At 46.6% G+C, this 13,195-nt stretch overlaps 1 protein-coding gene across 1 annotated transcript in view; it reads left to right on the top strand.

The window, feature by feature from the left end:
* The window catches only part of ETFDH (electron transfer flavoprotein dehydrogenase), a 56,013-nt gene that overhangs the window by 19,126 nt on the left and 23,692 nt on the right, over positions 1–13,195 (top strand). The window contains exons 8-10 of the mRNA XM_063920472.1: positions 223–363; positions 1,020–1,163; positions 9,501–9,669. Of these exons, the coding sequence (XP_063776542.1) occupies positions 223–363; positions 1,020–1,163; positions 9,501–9,669 (454 nt within the window). The remainder of the gene's footprint in view (positions 1–222; positions 364–1,019; positions 1,164–9,500; positions 9,670–13,195) is intronic.

Raw genomic sequence — 13,195 nt, 5'->3', positions numbered from 1 at the left:
GTACTATTGTGTAGGACTCATTAAGTCAATAAATAGGTTAATGATCGGTTACAATAAGTGTACGAAAGTGAGCCAGTTTGGGACTAAAAAGAATTTCTCCAGCACTTTGAATCCATGCCACAAGAAGTCTGGTTGCTCTGGGGGCAGTAATACAAAGGTGTATGTAATAGAGTGACCTGGTCTGGATGAAGGTTGACCTTCCTTTTAACATTTGTCTTTTAGCTGTGGCTTGTTGATGAGAAGAAATGGGTTCCAGGTCTTGTTGAACATACAGTGGGCTGGCCATTGGACAGACACACGTATGGTGGGTCATTCCTTTATCACCTTAACGAGGGCGAACCACTTGTAGCACTTGGTTTTGTGGTAAGCATTTTTATCTTGCTTAATACTTTACAATAGTCTTTCAATGGATTTGACATAGAAAAAAATGCAAATTGTGAGAGATGTCTGTACGTAAAGTCTAATGCTAATTTGCATTTATGAAAAAATATATTAAAGGTTTATTAGAAAAAAAAGTACAGTTTAGTCTTATGGGCCCTACACACTGGCAGATCTGCCGCTGAGCTGCCAGACGGCGGATACGGCTGACGTGCGACTCGGCGCCCGGGGAGTGAAGTTTCTTTACTCCCCCCGTCACCCGGCTCCATAGCAGTGCAGGCAAATAATGGACGAGATTGTCCATATTGGCCTGCATGCACAAGCGACGGGGCACCAGCAACGAGTGTGGGGCCGCGCATCGTTCATCGCTGGTGCCTCCACACTAAAAGATATGAACAGTATCTCGTTCATATCTTTCAGTATTATCGCCCAGTGTGTAGGGCCCATTAGTCCTGTATTATCAGTTCCTTATAAAATAATAATGTGTATAGGAATATTGTTTATTCTATAGAATATCCATATCTGCATATTTATCCATTTACTTTGCCTATATCATAGCTTCTTTGATAGTTGTATACATAAGACTTCTCACAAATGCCAGCCTCCCGTAGTAACCACATTATAATCTGGTTTTGTTGCAGGTTGGGTTGGATTACCAGAACCCATACATAAACCCTTTCAGAGAATTTCAGAGGTGGAAACATCATCCCTCAGTGATCCCTACCTTGGAAGGTGGGACACGAATTGCTTATGGAGCGCGTGCTCTTAATGAAGGTGGTTTCCAGGTAACTGCAGTTCTTCCCTAATTTGCTATCACATGTGACCTACATGGATATGATATATCAGTGCATTTCCTTAGCCTGTAAACTCTGATCCTGAAGATTGTGTGTTAGCATACCCCTCACACTTAACCACAAGAAATATGGGTGTTTTGACTTCAGCAGGTAGCAGGCATTTGCTGGTTAAAGTAGTTTATCTGTAATAGCGTGTAATGCAGCAAAGGTATCCTCTCTGGTTCTTTCCTGAGCTCTGAGAGATGCTGTATGTAATGCTATCACGTCTCTCCTTCTCCATGTCACGTGCTATATGGGCAACCACACTAAAATTATTTTTACGGGCAGATTTTTACTATGTGACTTAAGTGGTGTTGTGGGGCCACTTAAGTCACTTTTTTTTGTTTGTGCCATAATGTTCTTGTAATGGTGGTGCAGCGTGGCTTTATTTGCAAAGTGATTGACAGTCGGCATTTGCAGACTATAACGGGGGGTGGGAGGTCACTGAAACAGACGCGTTTCGTGACCATTTTGGCGGTGTGTCACAGTTTGACTGTGATCCTGTAAGCCATTAAAATGGATATGGTGTCTTATTTTCTGACGCCCATGTTTTGCGACCAAAGGGATGATCAAGAGGTCGATTATCGACCATTGTACATACGATGGTTTCATCTTCATACACAAGCAGTGGATCTGACACGTCACCAGTGGGCATCTCTGTACAAATCCCGGTGGAATTGCAGTTGTGTCAATCGGTGCATCAGGCCCTTAGTCTGCTCTGTCTTCCATCACTGACTGTTGAAAAGAGCATTCTATGATGGTAAGCAAATACTTTATAGAGACTGGCCTTCCATTGCCCCAGCAGATTTGTCTGTTTCTGTTGTCCCAGACCTGTTGTGTGGATACAGCTGTGTACAGCAAATATCTGCCTGAATACAGTAGAATTTGCTAAAAGTGGAGAACCCCTTTATACCTGAACACTCAGCACAGTGGCCTTTATAAAACAGTCAGGCTCTAGCTATAATTTTTATATTTAGAAGATGAAAACAAACATCTACCTTTTTAGCATAGCACCAATTTGCACATCCTTTTCTTCTTGCTAATTTCTAAGTCATAAAGGCATAGTTTATTCAACCATTAACAGACTGGTGTAGGAAAGAGGAGTTTGCGTTCCTGGAACACTGGGCGGACTTCTCAGTCAGGCGCCATCTTTTTTGTCGCGATGGATTGCACCTGAATGAGGAGGGGGCAGCAGTGCTGGGGGAAAGGAGGGTTAAAAGGTTGGAGGAGATTTTAAACTTTGTGCCTGGGTGGAAGGTTTAGCTAGAAACTACGGGTCAAGCAATGAGAATAATAAGGTGGGAAGTAGTGAGCTGAATGGGGGTGGATAAGGGGGGAGGGAAAGAGCAGCCAGAAAGGGTATTACCAAAACACGAATTAACTATGATTACAGATTACCAATAACGCATAAAGAAAATATTCCTAGCACAAGAGGGAATACTTATCTTAATTGTACGGATGTAAACGCTAGAAACCTTACAGGGAAAAGGGGTAAACTAGAAGTCCTTGCAGCAAACAAACAGTATGATATTATAGGTATTACTCAAACTTGGTGGGACGAAACTCGTGATTGGACAGCTAATCTGGAGGGTTATGCACTGTTCAGGATAGACAGAATAAACAAATGGGGTGGAGGGGTATGTCTTTATGTAAATCCTTTTCTAAAACCTGATATAAAGGATGACATTCACGATGGGACTGTTAATACTGTGGAGTTTTAATGGGTAGAAATTGCATGCGGTGGGTAAGAGAACTAAAAAGCTACTAAGGGATATACTACAAGCCGCCTGATAATGTGTCTAATGAGGAATTGTTACTAAAGCAAATAAAAATAAATAAAAAAAAGCGTCCGGATTAGGAGACCTAATAGTGTTGGGTGATTATAACTATCCAGAGCTTAATTGGACAAACGATTCATGTGATACTGCTAGGGTTAATAGGTTCTTAAACACACTAAATGATCACTACTTCAATTAATCGAGGAACCTACTATGTATGATGCAATCTTAAACCTGGTACTAACAAACAATGGGGAATTGATATAGAATATTACAGTAGGGGAACCCATGGGAAACAGCGACCACAATATGATCACATTCAATATCAGTTTTTACAAACAGCCCTATTATAGGTTCAACAAAGCCAACTTTGCCATGATTAGGGAAGCTTTAAGGGACATTGACTGGGATATTTTGTTTCAAGGCAAGACTGCCACAGAGAAATGGGATGTATTAAAAACGTTGCTCACTAGTTATACTCGTAAATTCATTCCCATGGGCAGCAAACGAAGGAGTAATAATTCCAAACCAATGTGGCTTAACAAAAAGATTAAGAAACTAATGGCCAAAAAGAGGCGAGCATTCAAAAAGTATAAATCAGTCGGGAAGGCAGAGTTATTCCAGTACTATAAGGCTTGTAACAAAATATGCAAAAAAAGAAATCGGAGCGTCTAAAATAGAAACTGAAAAGCTAATAGCAAAGGAAAGTAAATCAAACCCCAAAAAGTTTTTTAAATGCGTCAACAGCAAAAGATTAAAGAAAGAGAATATAGGCCCCTTAAAAGGCAAGTTGGGCGTCCTAATCAAAGACGATGTTGACATAGCGGAAGAAACAAGATTCTCTAGCATTCATAAGGGATACTGGGGTCACTGAGTACGATGCGGTATAGATGGGGTCCAGAAGAGCTGGTGCACTTTAAATTTCTTCAAATTGGTGTGCTGTCTCCTCCCCTCTATGCCCGCTCCCACCAGACAGTTTAGAAAAATGTGCCCTCAGGAGAGGATGCACACTCTGGAGCTCTAAAGCATTTTTCTTCAGTTAATTTTAAACTTTAGTTTTTTTCGGTATGCTGTTTGGGCAACAGTACACCTGCACCGAGGGATTTGGGGGAGGCGGTCACCGGCCTCTGTAAGGTGTCAGAGCAGCTTCTCCGCTGCAGGACCACCGGCCTGAGAGGTTGATGTACCGCGGGCACTGTGCCTTAGCGCTCACAACAGCAGTACGCCGCACACACCTAACAGAAGCCGGGGACCCCACAAGGGGTATCCGCTGGTTCCAGGGTGCGGCGCGATCGCAGGGGGGCATACGGACTCTCCATGGAGGGATCCCATAGCCCCCCTGTGTACACTGGCATTTGTTTTGGTGGAAACAGGTACTCGTACTACGTTTGGCACCATAAGGAGACTTTAGCCAGTATAAATAAACATAGCTCCGGCGCCATAAGGAGGTGGAGCTAACACAGATCGGGAACAGCTGCTTACTGGCGCCTTCCTCTGCTTCCAGCAGCATCAGTAAGTCACAGAGCTCCTCCAGGGACACTATTTCACTGGGAATCCAGTACAGGGCTGTTAGAAAGGGGGAGAGCTGCTAGATTATATTAAAATTGCTGTCTAATGACAGCAGTAAGCTCCGGTATTTACACAGAGCTTCAGTGTATTTATACAGCCTGCAGTCTTACGGAGTCTGCTAGGCTTGGTGTGCTGGTCCTCACTCTCTGGGTCTCCTGTACACATACCAGTCTGGGCAGGCTTGCAATATACTTGACTTTGTGTGTGTGAAACGTTGTCTCATATAACCATGGTAAAAAAAAACATTATGCACGGTGTGTCAGACCAAATTCTCCTGCTCCGTGGCTGATTTACAAACCACATGTAATCAATGTAGCCAGTCCTCTCAACGTAGTGGGGAGTCTGGGGGGGTAGGAGGTTCAGGAGCCATCCTGGTTAGTTTCGATAAAATCCATGATGGTGGACATGTCCTCTCAGCTGTCTGCAAATAGTCAAAAGACACCAGCTGTAGCAGACCTGGCTGAAAAAACAGATGACAAACAGACCCCTCTCCCTAGCTCAGGGCCACATAAGCGTGGGTTGCCTGACTTACTCTCGGAATCTGATGAAGAAGGACAGGAGCAGGGGAGGGAGCTGGAACCTATTACAGAGGATCCATCTCCGGCACAGGGGATTGAACCCCTCATACTTGATATTAGGGATGTGTTAAAACCCACCGGAAGACTCTGCAGTACAGCAGTCGTTCTTCTTCTCCTCACAGAAACGGGTTAGTGTCACCTTTCCTGATTCAAAGGAACTAGATAACATGTTTAAGATTGCCTGGCAAAACCCTGATAAAAAGTTCCAGGTGACAAGACGCTTTCTAAACACTTTCCCATTTACCCCAGAAGGCGGGAAGATATGGGAAAACCCTCCCGCTGTGGACGCATCGGTCTCACGCCTGTCTATAAAGGTGGTATTACCAGTCCCTGGCACCTCTGCCTTAAAGGATCCTGGGGATAGGAAAATAGAGACTGCATTAAAATCTATTTACGCAGCAGCTGTTGTATCACAAAGACCTGTAATAGCGGGTTGCTGGATGACAAATGCCATTCACACATGGGCGGGTCAGATTCAAGGGGGCCTTGCAGGGGATATGTCTCTAATGAATATGATTACGCTGATAAAACACATTCAGGATACTGCATGCGTCCTGTGTGAATCTATCAAGGAGACAAGTGTTATTAATGCAAGGACTACTGCCATGGCATTGTCTGCGCGCAGAGCTTTGTGGCTGCGTCAGTGGGTAGCGGACGCGGATTCTAAGCGCAGTTTAGAGTTTCTTTTTATTTCAGGAGAGTGGCTATTCGGGGGCGAGTTGGATATGTGGATTTCGAAAGCTACTGCGGGGAAATCCAGGTTTCTCCCTTCTGGGGCCCCACCGGCCATGTGCTCCTACCCGGGCCGTCTTTACAGTCCTTTCGGAACGCTAGGTTTTGGTCAAGAACCAGAGGCGCCTCAAATTTTGCAAGAGGCACCAGAGGCAAGACAAGAAAACCAGCCACTGCAGGTTCTCAGGAACAAAGCACCAGCTCTGCTTCCACCGAGGCCTCGGCATGATGGTGTGCCCCCCCCCCACCCACCCTGAGGGAATCTCAAGGTGGGAGCTCGGTTGTGTCACTTCAACCGCATCTGGGAAAGCTCCTGCCAGGATGCCTGGGTAAAAGAGCTAATTTCTCAGGGCTACAAGCTGGAGTTCGACAGTGCTCCTCCCCACCGATTTTTTTCGAATCAAGCTTACCAGTTTTGGAGGATACGCGAGTTACGCTGCAACAGGCCATCCTGAAGTTGGTCCAGTCCCATGTCATTGTTCCAGTGCCACTTCAACAACAGGGAGCGGTTTACTACTCCAACCTGTTTGTGGTACCAAAGCCGGACGGTTCGGTAAGACCCATTTTGAATCTCAAATCCTTGAACCCTTACCTAAAGGTCTTCAAGTTCAAGATGGAATCCTTGCTAGCAGTGATTTCAGGTCTGGAAGAACAGGAGTTCATGGTTTCGCTGGATATAAAGGATGCTTATCTCCATATCCCGATTTGGCCATCTCACCAGGCTTACCTGCAGTTTGCCCTGTTGAACGACCACTACCGGTTCCAGGCTCTGCCCTTCGGCCTGTCCATGGCTTCGAGGGTCTTCACGAAGGTGATGGCGGAAATGATATTTCAGCTCCGAGTCCAGGGGGTCAATATCGTCCCTTACCTAGAGAATCTCTTGATAAAGGCGAGATCCAGGGAGCATATATTGCTCATTATCAACCACACTATTCAACTTCTGTCATATCATGGGTGGATTCTAAATTTGCAGAAGTCTCACTTGGAGCCAACTCAGCGGGAATGTTTTTGGATACGGTGGCTCAGAAGGTATTCCTTCCAGAGGACAAGGCAAGGACGCTTCAGGAGATGATCTGAGCGGTTCTAAGGCCGAATCAGATCTCCATCCATCTTTGTATACGACTGTTAGGAAAGATGGTAGCCTCATATGAGGCGATCCAGTACGGAAGGTTCCATGCCAGAACATTTCAATTGGAACTCCTGAGCAAGTGGTCCGGATCACATCTTCAGATGCATCGGATTATACGTCTCTCGCCTCAGGCCAGGATTTCCCTCCTGTGGTGGCTGCAGTCCTCAAACTTGCTGGAAGGTCGAAGTTTCGGGATTCAGGATTGGATTCTCCTCACAACGGATGCGAGTCTGAGAAGATGGGGTGCTGTCACCCAAAGGGCTCAGTTCCAGGGCAGGTGGTCTGCCCAAGAAGCCCTACTTCCGATCAACATTCTGGAACTTTGGGCAATCTACAGTGCTCTGATTCAGGCTTCTCCTCTACTCAGGGATCATGCGATCCAGGTTCAGACCACGGCAGTGGCGTACATCAATCGACAAGGAGGGATAAAAAGCAGGGCCTGCATGCGAGAGGTGTCAAAAATACTCCTCTGGGCAGAAAGAAATGCAAGAGCACTGTCCGCAATCTTCATTCCAGGAGTGGACAACTGGGAAGCGGACTTCCTGAGTCGTCATGATCTCCACCCAGGGGAGTGGGGACTACACCTTCAGGTGTTCGAACAACTCAACGACCGGTGGGGTTGCCCACAAATCAACATTATGGCGTCTCGCTTCAACAAGAAGCTTTGCTACTATTGCTCGCGAACCAGCAACCCTCAGGCGAGCGCAGTGGATGCACTGACGTCGCCTTAGCCGTATCGGCTGGTCTACCTATTTCATCTAATTCCGTTGATCCCACGTGTACTAAAGAGGATCAGACACCAAGAGGTTCAGGAAATCCTGATTGGCCCCGGCGAACTTGGTACACGGATCTTCTGGGCATGTCCGTAGAAGAACCTTGGCCACTGTCACTAAGAAGGGATCTTCTTCAGCAGGGACCATTAGTCTACCCAGACTTACGGTGACTTCGTTTTTGACGGCATGGAGATTGAGCGGAACAGCCTAGCTCACAAGGGCCTTTCCAAGAAGGTCATTGCTACCATGGTTCAAGCCAGGAAACCTGTGACGTCAAAACACTATCATCATATCTGGAGAAGATCTGTCTCTTGATGCGAGGAATGCTCGTATCCGCCTGTGGAGTTCCACTTGGGACGTTTTCTGCAAGCTTCGGTGGATAAGGGATTAAGCCTGGGTTCCAATAAGGTTCAGATTTCAGCCCTCTCGATTTTCTTCCAGAAGAAATTGGCAGTGTTGCCAGAAGTTCAGACCTTCTTGCAAGGGGTGCTTCACATACAACCTCCGTTTGTGCCGCCCACGGCACCTTGGGATTTGAATGTGTGTTGAATTTTCTCCAGTCCTCCTGGTTTGAACCTCCTGATGACGGTAGAAGACAAGTACCTCACATGGAAGATGGTGATGTTACTGGCCCTGGCCTCTGCTAGACGTGTCTCAGAATTAGGTGCCTTATCATGTAAAAGTCCGTATTTGGTCTTTTACGACGACAGAGCGGAGCTCAGGACTAGGCAGCAGTTCCTGCCGAAAGTCGTCTCCGCATTCCATTTGAATCAACTTATTGTAATTCTGTCCAGTTCTGGCGCTTCTGCTCCTTCGGAAGCATTGGATGCGGTGAGAGCCTTAAAGATCTATGTCAAGAGAACGGCTCGGATCAGAAAGACAGATTCCTTGTTCGTGCTCTATGATGCGCAGAAAAAAGGTTGTCCTGCTTCCAAGCAGTCCATTGCTCGTTGGCTTCGGCTCACTATCCAACAATCCTATTTGTCGGCAGCCTTGCCTGTTCCACAATCTCTGAAGGCCCACTCTACAAGATCAGTGGGGTCTTCCTGGGCGGCTGCTCATGGAGTCCCGGCCCTGCAACTGTGCCGAGCTGCTACCTGGTCGGGGAAGAACACTTTTGTGAAATTCTACGGTTTTGATACCCTGGCCAAAGAGGATACCCAGTTTGGGCAGGCGCTGCTGCAGGTGTCTCCACACGTTCTGGAAGCTTTGGGACATCCCCATCGTACTAATGTGTCCCCAATATCACTTATGGATGCTAGAAAAAATAGGATTTTAATACCTACAGGTAAATCCTTTTCTTGTAGTCCATAAGGGATATTGGGCGCCAGCCTCAGTGCGATGACTTTTTTGCAGGTTATCTCTTGGTTCCTGTTGCTGTTTGGTTGCCAGCTGTTGCTGGTCTTACCTGTTCAGCTGTTGCTGTTTTGTTGCCAGCCGTTGCTAGTCTTGTTTGTGTTGTTGGTGTGCTATTGTACAAATCTCACCATTGTTTTTGTTGCCAATGATCCTTCTCTCGAGTGTCCTTTCTCCTTCGGGCACTGTTTTACCTATAACTGCCTGTGGGAGGGGGCATAGAGGGGAGGAGCCAGCACACCCAGTGGAAGAAATTTAAAGTGCGCTGGCTCCTTTGGACCCCATCATACTAATGTGTCCCCAATATCCCTTATGGACTACGAGAAAAGGATTTACCGGTAGGTATTAAAATCCTATTTTTCTCCCCCCGCCAGTCTTTGCCAAAGCTTGCATTCCCTGGTGGCCTTTTGATTGGGTGCAGCCCTGGCTTCTTGAATGTACCAAAAATAAAAGGGACGCACACGGCAATGAAGAGTGGTATGCTGGCAGCAGAATCCATCTTTAAACAGCTTACAGATGAAAACCTCCAGTCAAATACTAAAGGTATAAAGAGTTAGTGTATGTTTGTTTGTTTAGTCTGATGTCCAATAAATTGTAATGTTATTTCCTGCTGCCATTTGCAATGTTATTTTTCTTAATGTTAACTTTATTGTGTGTCTTGTAATGATTCCATATTAATATCTGGCCTTTTAAAATAGTATTAAAAAGAGATGGATTTTATCTATGTAGAGTAGAGTGAACATGCACCTATCTCTCTCTGCACATATTATATCTGTTCCCCCTGCAGTGCACATGGTTTTGCCCAACTGCTAACAAAGTTCCTGCTGCGATCAACTCAGAATTACCCCCCTAGTGCTGTGCGTGGTACCATAGTTCTCAGTACCTGAGCACCCAAAGCTCATCACGTATGTTGTGGTTACTATAGTGGAAGCTTCTACAACAGAACCCTAGACCCTGGCCATATTAATGCATAGGAGACGCAGTCCTGTATATCTTACATACTGTGCTAGCTTGATACAATCCATGTCTTTCCCTGCAAATGCTACTGTACACTAGATCCCTTTATAATGATCTAAACCAGTGCATCATAGAGAATGGGAGAAACCCCTTTTGAAGTGAATGGTAAAATGAGCTTCAATTTTTGTGCTGTTATTTGTTCCACCTTCTAATTGGATCACATTTCTTGGGCTGAACCATGCAATACAATTTCACTACAATACTGGAAACCATTACACTACACCCAGTGGTGCAAGTAGAAAAAATGTCTTATAGGTACTGTGTGCACCAAAAAATGGGTGTGACCAAATGCCACATGGGGCGTGGCCAATGAAAATGGGGGTGTGATACACATGGGGGGGGGCAGATACACATATGACCCCAGTAGTGCCAGATACACAAATGCCCCCCACAGTGCCAGATATACATTGCCCCAGAGTGCCCCCCCCCCCCCCCCCAACCACTGCCTCAGTCTGTTGCTGCTATGTGAGGGGAGGGGAGCGCAGCGCCTCTACTGTCCCTCAATGCTCCTGAAGTCCGGGCTCCTCTCCGGCGGCGGGTATCTCAAATGAGGCGCTGGTTCATTAGCGAATCAGGAGCCGTGGCTGCCGGTCCGCGAGCTCTGATTGGCTAGGAAACCGATGCCTTATTGATATTCACCCCGCCGCCGGAGACCGGATATCACAGAGAATTGAGGAGCAGGAGAGGCTCTGTGCTTCGCTCTCCTCCCCTCACACAGCAGCCAGCGGGATGCAGGTATGGTGCATGGCCCGGCTGGGAATTTCTTACCGGTACGCCGTACAGCCACCTGTACATTTGGGGTATTTAAAAATCCTTTTTTCTGCAGTGGGGTACACTGGTATTCCACAGGGAATAACATCGGGGTGTAGAGTTGGATCTTGATCCAAGGCACCAACAGGCTAAAGCTTTGACTGTTCCCAGGATGCACTGCACCGCCTCCTCTATAGCCCCGCCTCCAGGCACTGGAGCTCAGTTTGTAAGTTGGTGCCTGCAGTGCAGGTCACCAACAGGGGGCGCTGCGCTAGGCAGCCCTAATAAGAGCTTTTTAAGAAGAAAGAAGACTTCAAGGGCTGCAGCACAGGCACTAGATGCTGTGTATGTCATGCTGACATTCTGTGCTGCGGCTCCATCAACTCCCCCAGCGGCGCTGCATACTCCTGCGCCCTGGTTGCCGGGTACTTGCAACGGAGGCGTTTCAGTCATCACGCACACATCACTGCTGCTGCTCTTCTGGATCACGTGGCCGCACTTCAGGGAGGAGGTAAGAGGGTCCCCCAGGTGGGATCCGCCGAAATCGCGATCCGGTCGCTCTCCCAGGAGACACTGTGGCCGTGCAGGGACCCCATTATATCCACCAGGGCAGGGAGCACAGGTCGGATTACTAAAATCCGTTTATTATAGGCTCCATAGTACCCGGTGGTGAAGTCCAGAAGAGGGGATAAGGCACTGACCTGTAGCCCCACCCCCAGCTCTCTCTCTCCCTCACTCCCTGTCAGCGTTTGGGCGCCATTTCACATAGCTGCGTTGATCCTGGGACTGCTGGGCACTGTCTCCTTTGTTAAACCGCCTGCCTCATCAGCGCTGTGCATTTACAGGACACTTAAGTATTCTACATGTTGTTTAGACAGCGTTAGTTAAGAACAAGCGCACCTCTATATGAATAGTTAGTACAAGTATGCTGTGATATACATCCAGTGTTTACTGTGCATTGTTATATCTGTATACATACATATCTATATGTAGTATTACTAGTCCAGTGCAGTTGGTTATATGTAATAATTTCTGCATTGTACCTGTGACTGTGTGTGCCTATAGCTGCTGTGTGGTTTCTATTCTGTGTATCATACCTATTGCTATCACTATATTCTGTGCTCTGGGGGTCTAAGTGCGTCAGGTTCTCATATACCATATAGTGTTCCACAGGATATACTGTTTTGTATTTTTCACTCTGTGTTTCAGTCACTTCCTACCACTTAAATCCTCTGTTTGTGCTCTGCAATTGTGGTCACATAGCTTAGGTTTTTTTTGCAAGGTATTGTGTTTGTCTGGCTATATTGTACTGATACGCCCTAAGGCTACATTCCCAATAATGTCTGCTACGCATGGCAGGAAATCCGCAGACTTCTGCTGATGCAGTGCTGGCGCCACGGATTTACCTGAGGAAAAGATTTCTGCTGAGGGTTCAGGAACTCGGTGTTCTGCTCCCCCTAGTCAGCCTGCAGCACCTGTGGCAAATCAGGATCCACCTTGGGCTGCATTTTCAAATATGCTGACTACGCTTGTAATACGACTTACGCCCCCTGTGGGACCTCCTGTGCCATTACAGCCACATATTGCCCCTGTAGTTAATGCACCATGGGCGGATACTCTGTCAACCCAGTTACAGCAATTAAATCAGTCCTTGGTTAAACAAAAATCTAACCCTCGCCCTACTGGGACCAAAGGGTCATGTAAGCGGGTCATTTCTTCCTCACAATCCACTAATATTTCGGATGATTCTTCCGATTCTGATGGGGAATATACTGATCCATCAGATGCTGATACTGCTGCTTCTGATGAAGATTCTACAACACAGGTTGTTCCTGACCTAGTGGAGGCTATCAAGCTGATTCTTCAGATTGATGAAGAGATTGACCCTCCTGATATGTGTAAGAAACCCGATAAGTTCAAACGTCAGATGGTTACTAAATTAGTCTTACCACATTCTGACCATTTAATTGACATACGTCAGGAATCCTGGTCTTCTCCAGGAAAGAAATTTTCCCTGTCTAAAAGGATGCTAGCCCGTTATCCTATCTCTGCGGAGTTGAGTAACAAGTGGGAAACCCTGCCACCAGTGGACTCACATGTAGCCAGTCTTGCGGTGTCATCTACTCTGCCTGTCACCACCGTCGGCTCTTTGAAGGAACCAACGGTTAAGCGTGTGGAGGGTTGCTTGAAGTCTAGTTACACTCTTACAGGTGCTGTACATATACCCACTATGGCAGTCTTTTGGGCTTCAAAAGGCATTGAAGCATGGGTTCAAGCAATTGAGGAAAAGCTACCTCTGAAT

The sequence above is a fragment of the Pseudophryne corroboree genome, chromosome 1 (genome assembly GCF_028390025.1).
Source record: "Pseudophryne corroboree isolate aPseCor3 chromosome 1, aPseCor3.hap2, whole genome shotgun sequence".
Taxonomy (NCBI): Eukaryota; Metazoa; Chordata; class Amphibia; order Anura; family Myobatrachidae; genus Pseudophryne; species Pseudophryne corroboree.
This window is presented reverse-complemented; position numbering and strand designations above follow the sequence as displayed.